We start from the raw sequence: 18,879 nt of genomic DNA on the forward strand, positions 1-18,879 counted from the left end.
TATGGCAGCAGGCGGCCGACGTGTCACCACAATCATTTCTGTTGTGTTCCCAAATTCATCAAGTCCTCAAAAAAATTTGTATATCATGAGATTGTGATTCACATTTTTGTCTCAATTAATGATTTGGATTAACAGGTTCAAATGTTTGAGAACATACAGGATGAAAAAACACAGAACTCATGTCAGTGTGATTTAAATACTCATGAAAGAAACGGTCTGAGATAAGGGAAGTATGATAACAGCTTTATCTTACAACTTCTTTGTTTTGATGAAGTTTGTTGAGACAGGGTCACCCAGACTTCCTGAACTATGTAAGAGGGTTCTCGTTCACACACACACACACTCAGACAGAGCCCCTCACACTCAGGCTGTGGGCTCAGGTGGCTGACAGAGACAGAAACAGCAGCCAGCGGCTCTGGTGTAAACTTAGCTATTTCTATATAGCAACAGGCTCCAAATTTAGTCCATAATGCTAACTGACTGAAACAAGCTTCCAGTGTAATTTCATTGGATCAAACATTTCAGCTGTAAGCACGCACATGCACACACACACACACACACACACACACACAAACAATTTAACAAAAAATCTGCAAACACAAGCCAAACATTATCTCCCGTGTTTTGGAAGAAAAGAAAACCACAGCCTGCAGCGCAACATTCAATTTAAACTACACAGCAAACAAATCACAGCCAAGCATTTCAAGTGCATCTGCTTTCCTTCACTCCTCCAGTCGTACAATATTAATGAGATAAACAAACTATAAACCAGGTAGGAGTTGTGACATCATTAATGAGCTTCCTATAACTCTGAGTAATAAGAGATAACCTGAATGAGATAAGGGCTGGAGCAGCCTGTGGAACAATGTGGAGTGAGTCAGCGAAAGTGGAGGGCTCGTCTTACCTTGTGGCTCCTCGCTGTCATCGGTTTCCCGTCGCCTACGAGACAGAGGGAGAGAGAGAGATGGAGACGGATGAGGTCACTCTCTAACACAGTGATGTGATGACACAGCTGCTACGACCAAAGCTTGCAAACGATACAGAAAAAGAGTCTACATCAAGCCTTATTCATGCAGCTACTACAAAAAATAAAAACAGGGCTGCAATACGATGCTTACTCTCCCTTCTATGATGTGAATTTACTAATGATGGCACTGACACAACAGCAATGTCTGTGTGGTATCTGAGGATGGCCATTCATCTCTAAGTAATGGGCGTTAAATATGGATGGGGACAGCAGCTGCCTGTGGGGCAGCAGTGATGATGTAACAGGATAGGGGGGGGGGGGGGGGGGGGGGGGGGGGGGGGGGCTGCTTTACACACAATAGAGAGTCATGGTGGACATCTGGGAGGGGTCAAAGGTTGCTGAAAAAGGGAGAGTCCCAAGCTCGCCTATACGGTCAATCTGTAGCAGTCCAGACGTTTTTTAAGTTACTGGCTCGATAAAGCCTCGTCCATGTTCCACTGTTTATGTCGAGCACATCCAATGAAAACTGTGCAAACACAAAGAACAAAATATATACAAACAGCAGCCAGCAGTTTAAAGGAAACACATGAGAATGAGTGAGGCAAGATGGCTTTGTGACATTTTGAGGGTGAAACAAACGTCATATTATACAAAACATATCAGGGCTTTAAACTAAAACCTGTGATTTAGATAATATCTCTTACTACAGTCAAAAATATCAAATAGATTATTTGATTAAATAATATCAAAGGTGGAATATTGTAAGTTTAGTGTGGACTACAGCCAGACTCTTATCAGCTGAGGAGGATAAGTCATTGACACACATATTGATATCTTTGTTTGTGTTTCCTGATATGGACAAAATTAATTAGAGTTATATATGTTTGGTTGCATGTGCGTTATTTATCTTATTAATTAAATAAAATAGTTCTTTGTAATGAGGTATTTTAAATACACAACACCAATCTGTGGCTGTGGAATACCCACTCTTCAAACTTTAAAATGATGAGAGCGTCACACATTTCAGCCACATGGGTAAAAGCATTACAATATGCAGCCACTTAAAGTTGCTGGAAAAGTTTCAGGAAACACTCTTGTTGACCGACACCTCAGAGTTCAAACGTTCTTCTCTACAACCGCAGGGCTCAGTGACACTTCATCAGCCCCGCCCACACTCTGACAGCTCGCTGACAACGAGAGGCCGCACACGTCGGCCGCCTGCTGCCATAAAAACTATACCCAGATAAGAAGAGGGGCAGAGAGAGAGGACGAGGAGGAAAACAGCAACACAGACGAAGTCACAGGGCTGAAGAGAGTTGAGCACTTTTTGAGAAGTATTAAGCGACAGGGCGGGAAGCAGAGTATGAAATAAATAAAATCATGACTGTGACCTGATTGAAAGATTGAAATCTTGTCGTCTCTAATTTGTTCGCCAACTCTCCTTTATATGGTTGCAACTCTGAGTCTGTAATGGTTCAGGTCATGTAAACAATAATTAGCCTCAATCCCATCCAATCTGTGTGTAATCAAAGTGTTTGACTCGCACCGACGTGCCAGTCATACGAATACTGGTGTTTACCACTTAGTCACTAACACAAACACACACACACACACAGAATTCAACCCTAAACTTAAAAAAATACACCATTCACACATGTGGAGGAAACGTTTCAAACTATAAATGAGTTACAGATGTTTCAATATCGATACCTGGCCATCGCATATCAGCCGATAGCGATTACAGATCAGATTCCTGTGCATTAAGAAAAAATAAAAACTTATTTTAACAGCTGTGTGCTACTAACCCTGCACGGGAGGGATGGATGCTATCTTGGTTGTATTTCCTGGCTCAGGTTAAACCCTTTGAATAATAAATACATACAGAGAATAAATGTCATAGAGGGATTTCCAGGAATATACAAACTGTTCCATATCATATCATACTTTTTATTTGACCCTGCTTTGTGTTAAGAAGCATCATAAGTGTACAAACTGTGCACTTGTTTTTGTACTGAGCTTCCAAAGAACCTCGTGTCCCTGTGTTCTCTTTAAAATGAGATAAAGGCAAAGGGAAATGTGACATCACATGTACATGCACAGATACGTGCGTGGGACGGTGCAGATGTCAAAATGCAGCGTTCAGGAATTTCACTCTTCAACTTTACCAGAGACGGATTCATGTGCTTGTGTCAGATAAACATGTTGACAAACAGTTTTCATTATCACTGTGTGAGCTGAGATCCAGCTTCCTTTATACTGTTTCACTAACAGACACACACTCAGACATGTTGCCTAAGAAGGGTCAGTGAATGATAAAGCTCAACTCCATTTATCTACAATGCAGAATGAGAGAACGTTACGCTGGAGGAAAACAGACTTTCAACAAACTAAAGGTGAAGGATTAATAAACAAGATAATACACAAACTTTTTTGACTAATAACTTTGTAATACCCACTGGTACGCCTGCATACATGACTACACAACTGGACTTTGACACGCAGCGAATGTTGCAACAGCACTGACAAGATTAGTGGCTAACGTGACAGGCATGCGAGACAAACACATCAAGCATCAACCCATCTCCGTGCTCTCTGTAATTAAAAATGTGCTCCATATGTTTGTGTGCGACTTTACCCTGTGTTTTGCCAAATATTCCTTCTGCTGTGGTGACGCAGCTTCTTTCACACTGAACCATGTGCACGACACAATTTTACTTAAAACAACTTCCACATCCACGAGAACATTATCAAACTAAAAGAGCTCTGCCGTGAGGGATTATCGAGTTTCATTATCAGCACTTGATAGCTGAGATGTGATGGAACTTGTCGTGCTTTGTGTGCTTTTCAAACTCTATTGCAACACAAGGCTCCTGATCTTATGAAGAAATTGGTCCAAGCCATCAATCACAGCAATCTCGACATCTTGCTTCATTAGGCGCAGGGCATGAAAACTTGGCAGCACTCAATTCCCCCCTTCCCCCACAAGCCCCAAACTATGAAACTATCTAAAAAACTCTGTCTCTCTCTCTTCTACACTCTCTTTCTCTCTCTCTCGTCATTCCCTCAGGCTGTTTTTCAAGAGCTGACAAGTCTGGCTATGTGCACACAGTGAAATCCCCAACTTGATTACAGCCAAACATGCCGAGCACCACGACTGGACAGGTTTTACTCCATGTATGTACAACTCTCAAAGGAGCATTCCAGGCAACCAATGAGAAAAACGCTATCCTGACATTGCCGGTCTGTGAATCCCAAACATGCGAGATCCCCCACATGACTTGTAAAGTGGAGCAAAACAAGCGGCGTGCATGTCATCGCTGCAAAGCATACTGTGGCAGAACGAATGTGGCACATCTCAGCTGTGCACACATGGCCAATTTTGGAAATGTGAGCAGCCATGTTTACTTCAAACAGAAGATAGCACTAAGTGGTTTCCAAATGTGCAGACTTGTTGCCTCCGCTTCACTCATTAAGAGCCGGTGAGCAATGGACGCCTTCAACGGATAAACCGCAGATGATAAATAAATTAAAGAATATCCGAGACAGGAGCTACTGTACCTGATTAAGCTTCAATTCATGGGGGATCCCAACAATATGCTTAGATATACTTCTAAGTCACGTGTGCATAGACTGTCTAGATATTCAGTATGTTGTACAGTCTACTCTGCTCCTATCTGAGTCCAAACTGAAATGCATACAGGGAAATCTAAATAATAAATGAGGATTTTATTGCAGACTATTCCCTCTGAGTCTCTGTGCCTGGTGCAGCTTAGTGTCTAATGTCTCTGGCCCGGTTGATCTCACAACGAGGACAACTGTGTTACTGGTCTTACAAGAATTCTGTGCTCTTGAATAAATGAATGAATAAACTCACCTGAAATGAGAGGACGTCTTAACGGAGGAGACGAGCTCTGATTTAGAGGATAAAGTTGTGTCTGTTCTGAGGTGAGTTGTCGCCTCTTTTTCCTGGGTGGGCTCATCCTCCGTGTGCTCCACAGGTTCCACCACTTTATTCCTGAGGCCCCTCCTGCTGTATGTTGGCTCCGATCCATTATCCTTGGTCGCTGAAGGCACTGCTTCGGACGTCTCACCAATTTTCTTGTCCTTGCGGACATATTTGGAGGTTAATTCCTCCGTGTTGCCATAGCGCTCGGCAAGCTCCCTCCTCCTCTCTGCTTTGTAGCGGGCAATCCGCTCAGCCTTGGTCTCTGGGGCCGAGCTCTGCAAGGCGTCTATTCCATCCATTGTGCAGATCCAACGCAGTTTCAGTGATTAAATTCAAATTTGCTCTTCGTCTGGTATGATCTCCCTTGACAACAATGTCTCACTCCATCAACACCATCCCAGTGCTGCAAGCAAGAAAAGAAGACATCATTAGTGTTTTATAATTACAGAGTACAATTTCAGATGACTGGCTCGCTTAAACTGTGTAAAACCAGATGTACCCAGACATATACTTCTCCAGCTTTCTTAGGAAACTGGCTTGGCTGGAGACTGAGCAACAAGCCAACCCTTTCCCTGCCCCAACTAACGCCCCCCCTGTGAGAATGATGTCAGCCAGCTCTGCTCAAAACAGCCGACCACCGCAGTGAGACTCTCATATAACCTCTGTTCCACTGGCTCACATGGAGCTGACTGGAAAGAGGGAGGAGGAAGTGAGAGATGGTGAGAAACACACATCAAATATCAACTTCATCCAATTTTAATTGCTCACTTAGTTGAGACTTAGTCAAGGTCAATTACCACTGGAACAATTATCCCACTCCGTTATGATTCTGTGGTAACATCCTGACGAGTACGTTTTCCTTTTAAAACCATCTCTGTCCATCAGTAATAATCCCCTTCAATAACAACACACCTGAAAATGCATATCACACAACCATTCACACGGCTAGCAGCATTCACAAATGTATCTGTCTCAAGCAAAAACCCAGAGTGGCGTGGATGCCAGACATAAACGCAGCAACAGTGATGTGTTTTTAAAATTGACTGTTAAACATCTCCGTTCCACATCCAGCACAATAACAACTTCTCTGTTTAAACAGCTTTTCACTTTTCAATACCTTGTACGTTAAATATAGGAGGTCAAAATTAGCAGCTGAGTTGAGCTCATTTCGTTCCATTGAGCAGAAAACCACATGTGGCTCGGATGCAGAGGTTTGAGAACTGCACTCATGTAAACGCATCGCCAGCTGACAGGGGCAGTGAAAATTTTGTGCGTGTGTGCCGGTTCTGATTGCTCCACAACAAACAGCGAAGACTTTTCCACAGACAGTTTTTCACAGCACCAGTGCTTTTGGTGCTTTGGGGCTTCTGCAGGAAAACAGCAAAAAAGAAGAGAAGGTGGATAAAAAGGAGGTATGTTTATGTTAAAGGTTAAATGTAGCTTCCCGTCATCCATTAAACTACAGGCCAGGAGTTAATTTAGCACCAAAAAAAAATGGAAAAAAGGAGGGTGCTGTCTCTGGACAGTGTTAGTAATGAGGGAGTCGAGAACAAAGAGGGAAAGTGAAGAATGGGTCAAGGCAAGAGGGAGAAGAGGTGAGCATGAGAGCCTTTTTTGTAATGATGACAAGCTTGAACAAATCTCAACTGCACCCCTCTGACCCCTGACCACCTGCTGGGCCGTAAAAAAAAAAATATACGGCTTTGAAATATTACTCAGGAAATCAGTGTACATGTCAGGGGATGTGTGAATGCTTAAATGAGTGTTTGTGTGTGTGTGTGTGTGTGTGTGTGTGTGTGTGTGTGTGTGTGTGTGTGTGTGTGTGTGTAAGTCTTCACCTTGACCTCCTACACCTAACATAACAGTGCTTGGCCAAACAATGAAGGACCACAGTCTCTCCCTTGTGTACATTTAAGTGCAGTTTTACCGTAAAACTGTAACTCTGCCAGACCATTACATGTTGTCTGGTCCTTGTTATAAGCGCAGAGATGTCCATCACACCTACACAGAGGGGAATGTATGTTCTAGATTAGGCTGGGGAAAAACACTCTATGCACTGACAATTAAACCTGGCCGTAAAATATATATATATATATATATATATATGTACTTAAAAACCCAAACCATTTGCAATAGGATGTTATAAAACCCTAATGACAAAGAAATGCAACTGAGGCTTAATATTTTACAGTTTGACCATAAACTTTATTATCAATATTTTACGAAAAATGAAGGATTTTCATATTGGCTGAACAATATTAATATCATGATAACTGCCACATAACGATATTTCTAACAGTTTACAGACTCCTCTTTGTTCCTGAGTGAAGGTTGTGGTTTTAAATTCTTCTTTATGGGCAGGGAATGATTAATATCAAGACACTTTGCAAGCTTCAGGGGCTCCACGGCCAAAAAGGAAGTTCCAGAGTTTCGAATAATGTTTGTTTTGTTTGTAAAGTCAATTTAATATCATGGTAAAAATGTACAAATCCAAAATTGAGTCAGTAGTGTATTGTGATGCTCCTTGGCCTGACATTGACAAACAGACGATTTCCTCATTAAAATGCAGATGTCCTTACCTCTAGAGTTTCTACTCAGAGTCACTCTGAAGCCTGTGAATTACCTTATGAAGGCAAAATGATCCAGATTTTGGATGTTGATTTCAGGACCAAAGCACAAGCTTACATAATTCACCCAGGTCATTACCTATAAAAGGAGTGCTAAACAACAGTATGCCAAAGATGGTCCTTGGAGACCCAGAACATCGAGGCTGCTTTGTTTGGAAGCTGCCTCTGTTATTTTAAGCAACCGGGGGGGGGGGACTGAAAACACAGATGTGAGTCATACGTTAAAAATCATCACGCCTATCAGCAAACGTGAACTCACCCGAATAAAATTGTTTTAGTGGGCAATTTACACAGACACAATGGATCAAGGTGTCATTTCCTATTTATAGTGATTTCTTTAGAACGTGGAATAAGAATAATGAGATGAAGAGCTGCAGTGCATGATGGTCAAAGTGGTTTTGGAGGTGAAAAGTCCATCGGGGGATTTGTTTGGACTGTCTGTCGTGAAAAGCACTCAGTGTCACATTCATTACCTCGGAGGTGTTCGTCAATGCACACTATGTTAGAAAAAAACCCATCTGCGCTCATGCATGGCTTTTGTTGCACTGACGACAGTGCCGGAGTCTTGCTCAGTATGCAGTCCGACCAGTCCTACTCGCTAATTCATACAGGCGATATTATTTCTGCTCCTCTAGGGCATGTAAACAAACCAAATCCTCCATTTCCAGTCACTGTGGTGTTCTCTGACCTTCTGTCGTCCGCTGGGAGTTGATACTGGCTACGAGAGGAAGATCTGTCTCAACACAGGCCACACGTATCACTTCCTGACCGTGCTCCATGTCCGCCTTCATAAAACTTGATTAATCAGGAAACGTTGCTCATCAACTTAGAAAAACTCGAGTGACGAATACGAGCAGCGAGAGCACAGTCAGTGAAGGTCATATTTTATCAATCTACTTCTCTACAAACACCACAGAGGATTATAAGAAGTTACTTTAGATTACATAATACAAATAATACCACAAAAGCAGAAGTGTCAACACTCGAGACAGTTACAGGACTGTCATTTAGTGCAGCTTCTTTGAAATGATGTGTTAGGCGTTGCCTGAGGTATATGCTCTCTGCAAAATTCACTATTTGAACAGTCTTTGTTGTGTCGATGATTAGATCTGTCAATATTTCTCTGTGTACAAAGTAGGGCTGCATGATTCTGGACTAAATGAGAATCACAAACATCTTCTCCGTCTTGTTTTACATTATCTATGCAAGGTAAATGTTTATTGCATTACATGTAATAGAACCTCTACATCCACTTTGGACAACAGAAATGAGACATTCCTGTTTAACCTTGAATGCTGCAGCTTCATGAATTTGACACTGAACTGAAACAATAAAAGTCTTGTCTCTTTATTTTTCTCCTTGCACAACTTCTCTCTCACTCTGTCGTCCACCTCTGTCTCTCACTCACTCTCACTGGGTTTATTTTCTTTGCAGCTGATTTCTGTGAGAAGGCTCCAGCTGCTGTCGAGCAGACTCAACACCACTCCCCCTTCAAACACGCCCATTATCATTTGCAGCAGCAATTGTAGCGTCTAAACCACACCCTTACCCCCTGACCATATGTGGAAGTTGAACTTCCGTCGCGTTCTTCCTTCATGGGCGTGGCTGTTTGTTTGTTTTTCAGGGTTTGATTCCTAACTGTATTTTTAAATCATTCAAATCAGGCTGTGTGGCTTATCACACATTTTTCTGTGGTGTGACACACTCAGAACTCTTTTATTATCTATCACTGCCTTACACAGACTTTAATGTGAATATTTGTGCACCAGGTATAAAGCAAACAAAAGCTCATTATGAACTGTGGCAGCAACTGCATGACAAAATGAGTACAATGGTTTAAACTGAACTTGCTAATGTTTGTTTTAACCTAATGAACTATAGAAAACTATACTAGTTAAGTCCAATCTACATGGGTGAAGCAATGAGAAGCAGGCTGCTTATTAGAAAAGAATGGCTGTCACACAGATCAATTGGGAGCACACACACATTAACCCACTGATTCATTCCAAGACAAGGGCGAGACAGAAAGCCCCCTCAGAGGAAATAGATGACCTGCAGACCAGCAGTCTTTTTCTGAATCACATTTCCGCACTAGAGGACAGAGCAGGAATGCAGGATACGCCCCAACTCATACACAGTGGATTTGCATGGGAAAGGTAAGGTATCTTGATCAAGGGCTTTCTCAAGAAGTGAGAATCACACACAAACTGCAGCGTGTGGGGGCAAAGCGATACCCTGCTCACTTCACTGGTCCATGACCATAAGCAATGTTAGCTCTGTTTAGCAAACATTTCCGACAGGACAGACTGTCTGCCTTTGAGTTTTACCACAAAACCAACAGCTCTTTACAAGTCTTTAATATAATGACAGGGTTCACAGCACTAATGGAACATATAGAGCTGGCAACCTACAAACCTGAGTACACGTCTGATTATTCAGCATTATTTCAGTTCCACTCTACTGAAAGTCTCCCATCAGTCGTCATCTTTATCCTTACTTAAGTATTTGTGAGGACAAAATAACAGCGCATGGACAGATATCAGAAAAACTTTGGAGGCAACTGGTCAAAGGTGAAAGACGACAATGTGGTCTGGAAAACAAATTTCCCAAGAGACAAGCTAAAGCTCGTATTAATCAAAAAGTTATTCTCCATCGCATGAGGTGACGTAGTTCAAAAATGAGGCATCTCTGCAACCTATGGGACTTTAGACACGACCAATCCTCCGTCAATCATCCATCCATCCATTTCTTCCACATATCCAAGATGGGGTCACAGAGGCAGCTGTCTCGGCTGGATGTTCCAGACATCGCTCTTCCCAGTTCTGGATCTACCCCTGGTTCTCTTTCCAGTTGGGCAATCTCGCTAAACCTCCAAAAATGTGTCATTATATGGTATAAATGATGTCACTATGACATAATGGAATTTTTACATAATTTTTAAAAAGTTAGCATTGCCTGATTATGCATGCAGGGTATGAGTTGATCCTCCGTTTATTTTATTCAGCTGAAACAATCATGACAACGTTTTTGCCACAGGAAACCTTCAAGAATCCACATAAAGTAACCACAAGCATCAGAGAGACTTCAACATCAACTTTCCTTTGCTGCCCAAAAAGAGAGGAGGTAGTTAAAGATACAGCCAAACTCCTGACACACATTTTTCCTGAGGGAAGAAGGTGGAAAATGGAAACTTTGCTCCGGCAGAGAAAACCAGGTGCCAGTGCTTAAACAGACTGACGGTTCTTTCGCTGGTAAAGTTCTAAGAAACTTTCAGCCATGTTCAGGAACCATAAAGGAGCGAAACAAAAGATGGAAGTATCAAGTGCGGTCTTTAGTAAAGAGGCCAGCGAGAGTTTCCCTGCACAGGATATCGGAGTGACTTCCTTGCTTTGAGGTTTGGTCACGTAATGTGGATCCCTCTCTAACCCAAATCTCTGCACCAAGGCCGTCACAATAAAAAAACTTATTTATGTCTTTTCTGTGGAAAATGAATCTGGGAAAAGTGGCGTAGAAAGCAAACTTTGACAAATAGTTAAAATATTATAGCCATGTCTCGTACAGTAAACAGTATGTTGCATGTTTGCATGCATGGGTGTGTGCGACTAAAACTAGGTCATGTGACCAACCATTGAACACAGATAGCCCTGGGTATGGGTCACTAGCCCCTAATCCAATAACTCCCTCTTCCACATACTGGACTGTGAAGCATCAGCTCTTATGTATCTCTATTCAACCAAACAAATCCACCAGAAAACAGCTGGGTCCAGGGTGGGTCCCCCTTTTCTTTTTCAAGCCCCCCTTGCACAACAATCAACCACATACTGAGTGACCAATGTGTTGCTCATTAAAAAGCAATCCTTTAGCGTTTAAGGCGTTTTAAGTACAGTGCCTGCAACCACTGTGGCAGCACAACCTGTTAATTGCAATTGCCGAGGCTGACAACACTTGAGGCTGTTAAACGGGCCTCTGCTAACAGAGAGCTTCAAATGGACGATTCTGATAGGAGGCGTGTGTTTGTCCAACATTGCAAAAGCCCCTCTCCCGCACGTGACCCAACCCTTCCCTGGCTTTGAGCTGCCAGAGGTGGAGGGAAGAAAACTTGGGTGAGAAGGAGTTGAAATGGCAGAGGAAGGAAAAGCCGAGGCAAGAGGAAGGAGAGTATGGAAGGGTGGAGGAGGATACAAAAAGTAAGGGGTGGATGAAAAGAAGCAAAGAAAGAGTGTGCACGAGAGAATAGAGAGAGCAGGGAAAGCGTAAAAGAAGATGGAGAGGACGCTGGGGAGAATGGGCTCTGTGGGGGCAATGGGGGGGGGGGGGGGGGGGGGGGGGGTGGATGTGATGTCTTTGTGGGGCATGTTTCTCCACAGTGCCAAGGGGCCAAAGTCTGGTGGTATGGGGGTCGGAGGGGCGGGGGGGACGAGATCTGCTGCCGCTGCAGAGACTGAGGAGGATGGGGCAAAAACAGGGCCGGAGACTAATCCTTCTTCATCTCTCCCTCTCCCTCTCTCCATCTCCCCCCTTTTTTTTCTCACACAGACACAAAGTCCCTCAAATCCCTTTTACCAGAAGTCCCGCTGACTGCAGCCAGTCACCCGAAAGGCAGTTGACACAACACCCCCCGGTTACTCATGCCTGCACTCTGCTTCTCCTCAGTAACTGACACTGTAAAAACTGCTCTGACCTGCTTGAGGCACACTACCACTGTCACCAGGCAAAGAAAGAATGCTGCTTCCCCTCCATGAAATCTTTTTGACGAGAAGAGGACGGCGGCTTGTGTCGCTCAGTCACGAACAAAGCTACAAGGTGAAAGACAGAAGAGAACATATTTTCCACGTTTTTCCTTTTACAGGCCAGCTCTTTGTCCATAGACTTCCGGCTTTCTGTTTGCTGCATTCAAAGGAGTCATTAAATGTGACGTATGGGAAAGCAAACAAGCAAATTCTCACAGAAAAAAACTCTGAAGAAAACAGGCCGACAGGAATACACACACTGGCTCTCCAACAAGGAGGGGAGTGGTGAACAGGAGGGGTGGGTTATGGCTCGGGGGGTAATACACACACATGCACACACACAATGTGCTAAATTGGACTCTTTTCAAAGAGTTAACATGGACCAGAAACAGAAACTAACGCCCACGTAGGGTTTTTATGGGACAGAAATACTGTAGCAGTTAAACCTCACACCAATCGCTACCCTTTGTTGTACAGCAACATATGAAAAGCACTCCCCCTACGCCAGCAACACTTCTTCAAGTGCATTATATCTGCAAATGTTTGACAAAAAAAAGAGCAGAAAAAAATGTGCAAGCAGACGAAGGCATTTACCAGGACGCTCAATCACAGCTTTCCCACTAATTTTTAAAGCTGAACGACGCCAGTTTCTTTGAAGAGAACAAATGTTTTGTTTTCTATCAACTTTGAAATAACATACAGTCTTGTACGATAAAGTTAAACTCAAAAACTGCCAGAGGGGGATACTTAACAGAGACTTACGGCATGTTTAAGTAACGACATTGTGTGCTAAACACAAACACGTATTTTTTTCTAACTACAGACCCGTCTTGCCCTAGAAACCATCTAATGCGATCTTTCCTCTTGTCATCTACTTATAGACATAGTCTTCATCCTCAGAACGACCATCAGTAAGTCACAGACGAGCCTGAACAGTGAGGGGGCAACGTGAGGAGGGGTCGCGATCAGTGGAGTGGAATGTCTCATCCAGAGTATTCTGCTCGCAGGGTTTCGCCCTCTCCGCTCTCTGGTGTCCACTGTGCGGAGCAGACACCATCTGGCCAGCTGGAATGCTACCGAGCAGGGGGTGGAGGGGGTTCAGGGGGTCTCTGAGCTTGAGGGGGATGGGTCATGGCTGAAAGATGGAGTATTAACAGTAAGGGTACACAACACTGAGTCAGACAGATGGAAAAGAAATGGGAAAAAATTATGTACCGAGGCTGTTTGTTTAGCTGTGTCCTGAAATGATAATTACATTTCTAACCTATTGCTTAAAGAGTTGCACAGAAATCGATTACGTACCAAGTATGTTCTGCTGCTTCATATGATATTAAAGAAGAGAAAAGTATGGTCATAATGTTTGTATACATGAGCTTAAGCTAATTCTGTTGCCTCTGGATGGAGTGAGGGTAACTGTTACCTCGTTCCCAGCCTTGACACTGAGCTTAGCTGCAGCGTTATATTAAACACAAATAGTTATTATTAGTTTTTAATGATCACTGTGAGTGTGTTTTTTAGGATTTCCCCTTTTAATGTAAAAGATCAACTAACTAACATTCAACTGGTTCCTCAAATCCTGTGAAACTAATGAAACTAGAGCAGAATCGTGAATGATGCAGGAACTATTGTTCGAGGTATCAACCGCAGATACAAACACTTAAGATGAAAAAGGGGAAACATTATTTTGGATTTGTGTTGTAAACTTGTCCCATTAGGATAAACTCAACATAATCCTTTCCCTGCATATGGTCTACCACCAAAGATACGGTTGTTTGTGGGCATTTTAATGAATGGATGTTTCATGGTAACATCTGTTACTCATGTGGGCACAAAGAAAATAAAAACCCTGGTTGATTTGCACAGAAATGACTTTGCATTAAACCCACTTGTTCTATATTCAAAAACACCCTTGGATATTTATTCAGATTTGATGATGGTGTCAGATGAAATTCAGCTCTGGCACGGAGCTAAAACATAAATGAAATAGAGAGAGGCCTTGTGCCGCTGCCCCTGTTCATGGAAACTATTACGTGTGCATAAATCAAATGAACGTCAGTATAACCACATGTTTTTGTGCCATGCAAATATTACACTGGTTAAAGATGACACTGAAGAAGGCCTTGGCTGTGCAGTCGCTGTCCAAATACAGTTAGCATCATGGTGTCAACGCTGGAAGCGGTCCAGCCTAACTGCTAGCTGAGTTTATAAATATGTCTTAGTGGAGATTAGCCTGAGGGTAACCCAGAGTACTCCTCCCTGTGGAGTTCCTATTGCTCACATTGTCACATCCCTTCTGCTTTTTGTAAATATTTGCACTGCAGGAACTTCTTGGCCGAGGAGCCGACATTAAAGCCTCTGGAGAGAGGTTGGCTCCGACCTGCAGGGAGCAGACAGATGAGATGGGGCTGAGTGGGAGGGTTTAGTGCCTCCACTTGTTTGCAGTTCAGCTGTTGACTGTTACTCAACTGTTAAGTAATACAGGCAGGTACTGTGCAAGACATGAGAACTGTGCAGAAGACCTATGTCTCACTGACCACATGCAACACTAATAACTACATGTGGTCTTCCTTTTTAATGTGCTAAGCGTCTTCAGAGCTTCATTGTGAAATTCTATTACAAATGAGAAAGAGGGATACACTTTCAATTGGTTCCTAAGTCTTCTTAATATACAGTGTGTCACTAATACCAGCATTGAATATGAAAACAAGAGATAAACGGGCCTTAGAGGAACTCTTATCATTTCACTTGTGAAGGTTTCTGTATGTTCTGGACCTGTTCCTGCCGGGCCACTAATAAAATGTAGAAGAATCTGACGAAGGTGTCAACTTCAAAAACATGATCAAACTCCAGAGAACGTCCGAACACACTTTTATATTCACACAGATATTTTCCAGAGTTCATGTCTGACAACTGGTTTGAATGTCACCAGGTGCAGAAATGCATAATATCAGGGGTCTAAAGAAAGAGAATTAGCTACTGAAGGTATGTTTAGGCATCACTACAGCCATCCACAATAGATATTAAAGCAGTTAGCTACTAATTTCAGGCTTAACTGCGTCAATACAGGTGCACAAGTTCACTTCTTTTTGGCCTCTCTCCTTCAGAGCCGTGTTAAAAGCCCAAATTACCCATATAAATCCAAGTTACACTCCCAATTTAAAATAGATTGTTTTTTTACATCCCTTGAGCTACTTCTCAGCCAAGCAACACCCTGTGGGCTGTGCATTTACTCCAAAAACACTTTTAGCTTTTTTTTTTGAGAGCATGCTGGCAAAACAGCAGCACAATGTACAAAACAAAAAGGCCTAATGAGAGACGTTCAATCCCTCTGACGCTGTAATACAAGGGAAAGTCCCCTGACAGCCTCTGCAAATTGGTCAGAACACACACAGAGGGGCGATTGAATCAGTCCTGATACTTGCTCATTCCAGATTAAACTATTTATTTAAGATACAAGTGGACAACTTCTCAGAAATGCATGACCATTGTAGAGAAAGGACACAGGAGACATTTTTAGGTTGAGATCAAACCTTTGCACTCCCTGCTATTGTTTTCTTGATGTTAGTGATCCAGCAAATGAAACCCAACCCACAGATGCATTAATGAAAACACGAGTAACAAGTTGATGTTCCAGTGCAGACAAAGACAAGTCCCTGCAGCCGGAGCTCCTCCGCCCTCTCGTCAGTGTTGAATAACAAGATCCCTGCAGGCGCAACACACAGCACCCACCCCCCAGTCTGACACGAGCCTGCGTTCAGGTGAACGCTAACACTCAACACAACCGCATGACACTCGCCTCTCCTCACCCCCAATGGAGCGTGTGTGCCTTTGTTTGGGGTCTTTACATGCTCCAACAGAAAAGGCAGGTAAAGAGCAGCAGGATCATGGGGATAGAAAAAGAAGCATGATGGGAGCCACTCCCTGATTCTGCTCAGCCAACTTTCTGTTGTTTCCCCTGAATCGCACAACTGCAGCGTGTCCTGTTCTGCAATGAGCTACAGCGCAACACAAAACGTGTACTGTCCTGACCGACACACACACACACACAAACAGTATGTCTTATCAAGATTTGATTCTTTTTTTTTCTCATCTCTTGCTCAACACCAGCTGAGGACAGACTTGAGAAGCCTGTTGTGACACAGGCCACAGCAGTGGGAAAATTACAGTCTGGCAAGCCTCAAATAGCATAGCCCTCGGATATATAGCTCTATTCCATTCAGCATTTGTGAAGAGAACTACTCTTAAAATAATTTATAGCACTAAAGTGGAAGGAAGGAGGTAACTGAAATGAATGTGGGATAAATCTTGAAGATATTGTATAAATGACAATATCTGGCAGGTGGTGAGAGTCGTGTCCAGGAGAAAACATACGGAAAATGACTGCTGAGAGAAATACACACTGCATAAACACACAGGCTTCACCTCACGGAGAGTACAGACACAGCATTCTAAAAAGAAATCAAACATCCATCTTGGTGCACACAGTGTCCAGAGTGTGTGCAGTGTGTTTGCACAGCCACAGTACACCAACACAGATAAACATGACTTTGATTCTTAACTAGTCTGTGCCAACTTTCAGAATCTGTAGAGTGAATCGTGACATTGCTGCAGCTGTTATGCTGCAGACGTTCTGTGTTTTCATGCTTTGTTTTCACAGCTGGTTTTTGCTTCTTGACACAGTCACCGCATGCTCACTGGTCTTGGACTGTTTACTGCTCTGGGTTTTGATCATGAGGGCAGCAGAGTCACTCAGCTAGACAACGTGTTGACTTGCCTAAGTAAGGCAGCGGAAGAGAGTAGGTCAAAGAAACAAATATATATCAGTAATCACCGCAATGTAAAAAAGTCTCCTCTCTCTCTCTTTATATATATATATATATATATATATATACATCCTTGTTTTGCGTATGCATTGTGCAAGCCGGGTGAGGACGTACAACACATAACTGATCTACCTCAGATTAATAAGATGTTTTGCTGTTTCTTATTCTCCTCTCGTAAAGAATTTAAAACCACAACCTTCACTAAGGAGCATTAATCAGTATTTGACCATCCGTAGATAAGACAATGTAATTTTGAGCGTTGGCACAACGTGACAAGGTTTGAGCACAAGAATTGAGAAGTGTTGGGACTGAGCGATACGGAGAAATATCAATACCGATAACTATCACGTTATCTTTTCTCTTAAGAGGAAAGACTACATTTTGATCCTGTGTGAAAGTTGTGGCAAAACATTTGAAATATTTTTGTTCTGTGTTTTACCTCCTCACTGTTCGTACACAGCCCATTAACAATACATCTATACGTATCAAACCTTAGTGCTACTGATGAAAACTATAAAGTGATAATTATCAATATCGTTTTATTGCCCAGCCCCATGTTTTGGGTGAACTATCCCTTTAAGAGAAATTGTAATGGGACATTTATCGCGATAATCATCAATATCTGACGATGCAAAAATAAAATGTATATGAATCAAGTGCAGGATTAGAAGTAAAGTTAAATAAGTTTAGTGGAGTTAGCATTTCCTCCAGTGTGTTTATTGTACACTGACACAGAGGAACCTCTAATTCAATGACAGCAGTCTGTGTGACGTTACACAAAACTTGCATCCTCGCATGTAAGCATTTCCTCAAACCTCCCGTCACGTACCTGACATGTTCACAGGAAGTTTACAGATTGAGCTTGAAGTCTGCAGACACGAGAACGTCCAACACCGAGGCCGAGCAGCGAGAGCACAGAGCCGCGGCTCAGCGGTCACACATGATGCACAGCTGCTCAAACAAGAACCGTCTCTGGAGGAAAGTTCGCCCCGGAGCGAACCTGAGCACGAAGTGTGAGCGCGAGGAAGGAGAGGAAGAGGAAAACAAACGCACCCTGGTCTTCTTCACAGGAATCTCTTCTCCGGACGAATGAGGAGGGAGAGAGAGAGAGAGAGGGGGGGGGGGGGGGAGACACGGCTCCGTCCAGGCCGGGTCAGGGTGCAGCGGCTGCGGGTAGAGGACAGAGGAGCTGCCCCTGCTCCGGAGATTCAAACTTAAAACCATCCCTCGATTCTTATTGGTCCACAGGCACGGTGCTGCGATCACGTGCCTCCAGTACACGCCCCCCTTTAGCTCACTGTGGTCAGTGTGGTTTGTGAATGTTTTTAGAGACGTGGGAACACACACACACACACACACACACACAGACACACACACAGACACACACATAGACACACACAGACACACACACACACACACACACACACACACACACACACATACAGACACACACACACACACACACAGACACACACAGAAACTACTGTAGTTCACTCTGACGTTTGATTATTTCGCAATATGTATATGTGATATTCAATAGACTTAATGAATGAAAACATAATATTATTTCAAATATTGCAAAGAAGAAAACAGGTGCAATGAGGAAATACACGATCATCATCAAAATATTCATCATCGTCATTATCTTCAGCCATCGTCACCATCTTCATCATCATCATCATCATCATCACCACAGTGTGGTGAATATTAGTCAGACACATCTGTATAATGTCATGAGTTCAACAGCAGAAACTACATCCTCTAAAAGGATCATAATGAGGAAGCA

The 18,879-nt window shown here is 43.0% G+C and overlaps 1 protein-coding gene across 3 annotated transcripts in view; it reads right to left on the reverse strand.

The window, feature by feature from the left end:
• svild (supervillin d) overlaps nucleotides 1–18,309 on the reverse strand; it is a 38,808-nt gene extending 20,499 nt beyond the window's left edge. Inside the window, exons 1-3 of one of the 3 annotated variants that reach the window (XM_069518144.1) lie at nucleotides 17,923–18,309; nucleotides 4,842–5,316; nucleotides 905–939 (exon numbers count right to left, since the gene is read on the reverse strand). In XM_069518144.1, the coding sequence (XP_069374245.1) occupies nucleotides 905–939; nucleotides 4,842–5,212 (406 nt within the window). In that variant the 5' untranslated portion in view covers nucleotides 5,213–5,316; nucleotides 17,923–18,309. Of the gene's footprint in view, nucleotides 1–904; nucleotides 940–4,841; nucleotides 5,317–5,412; nucleotides 5,435–17,922 lie in introns of those variants that run through there. The other 2 variants (XM_069518145.1, XM_069518146.1) reach the window with 2 other exon arrangements.
• Between the last annotated feature and the right edge of the window lie 570 nt (nucleotides 18,310–18,879).

This window comes from Paralichthys olivaceus, chromosome 21 (genome assembly GCF_024713975.1).
Source record: "Paralichthys olivaceus isolate ysfri-2021 chromosome 21, ASM2471397v2, whole genome shotgun sequence".
In the NCBI taxonomy this organism is placed as follows: Eukaryota; Metazoa; Chordata; class Actinopteri; order Pleuronectiformes; family Paralichthyidae; genus Paralichthys; species Paralichthys olivaceus.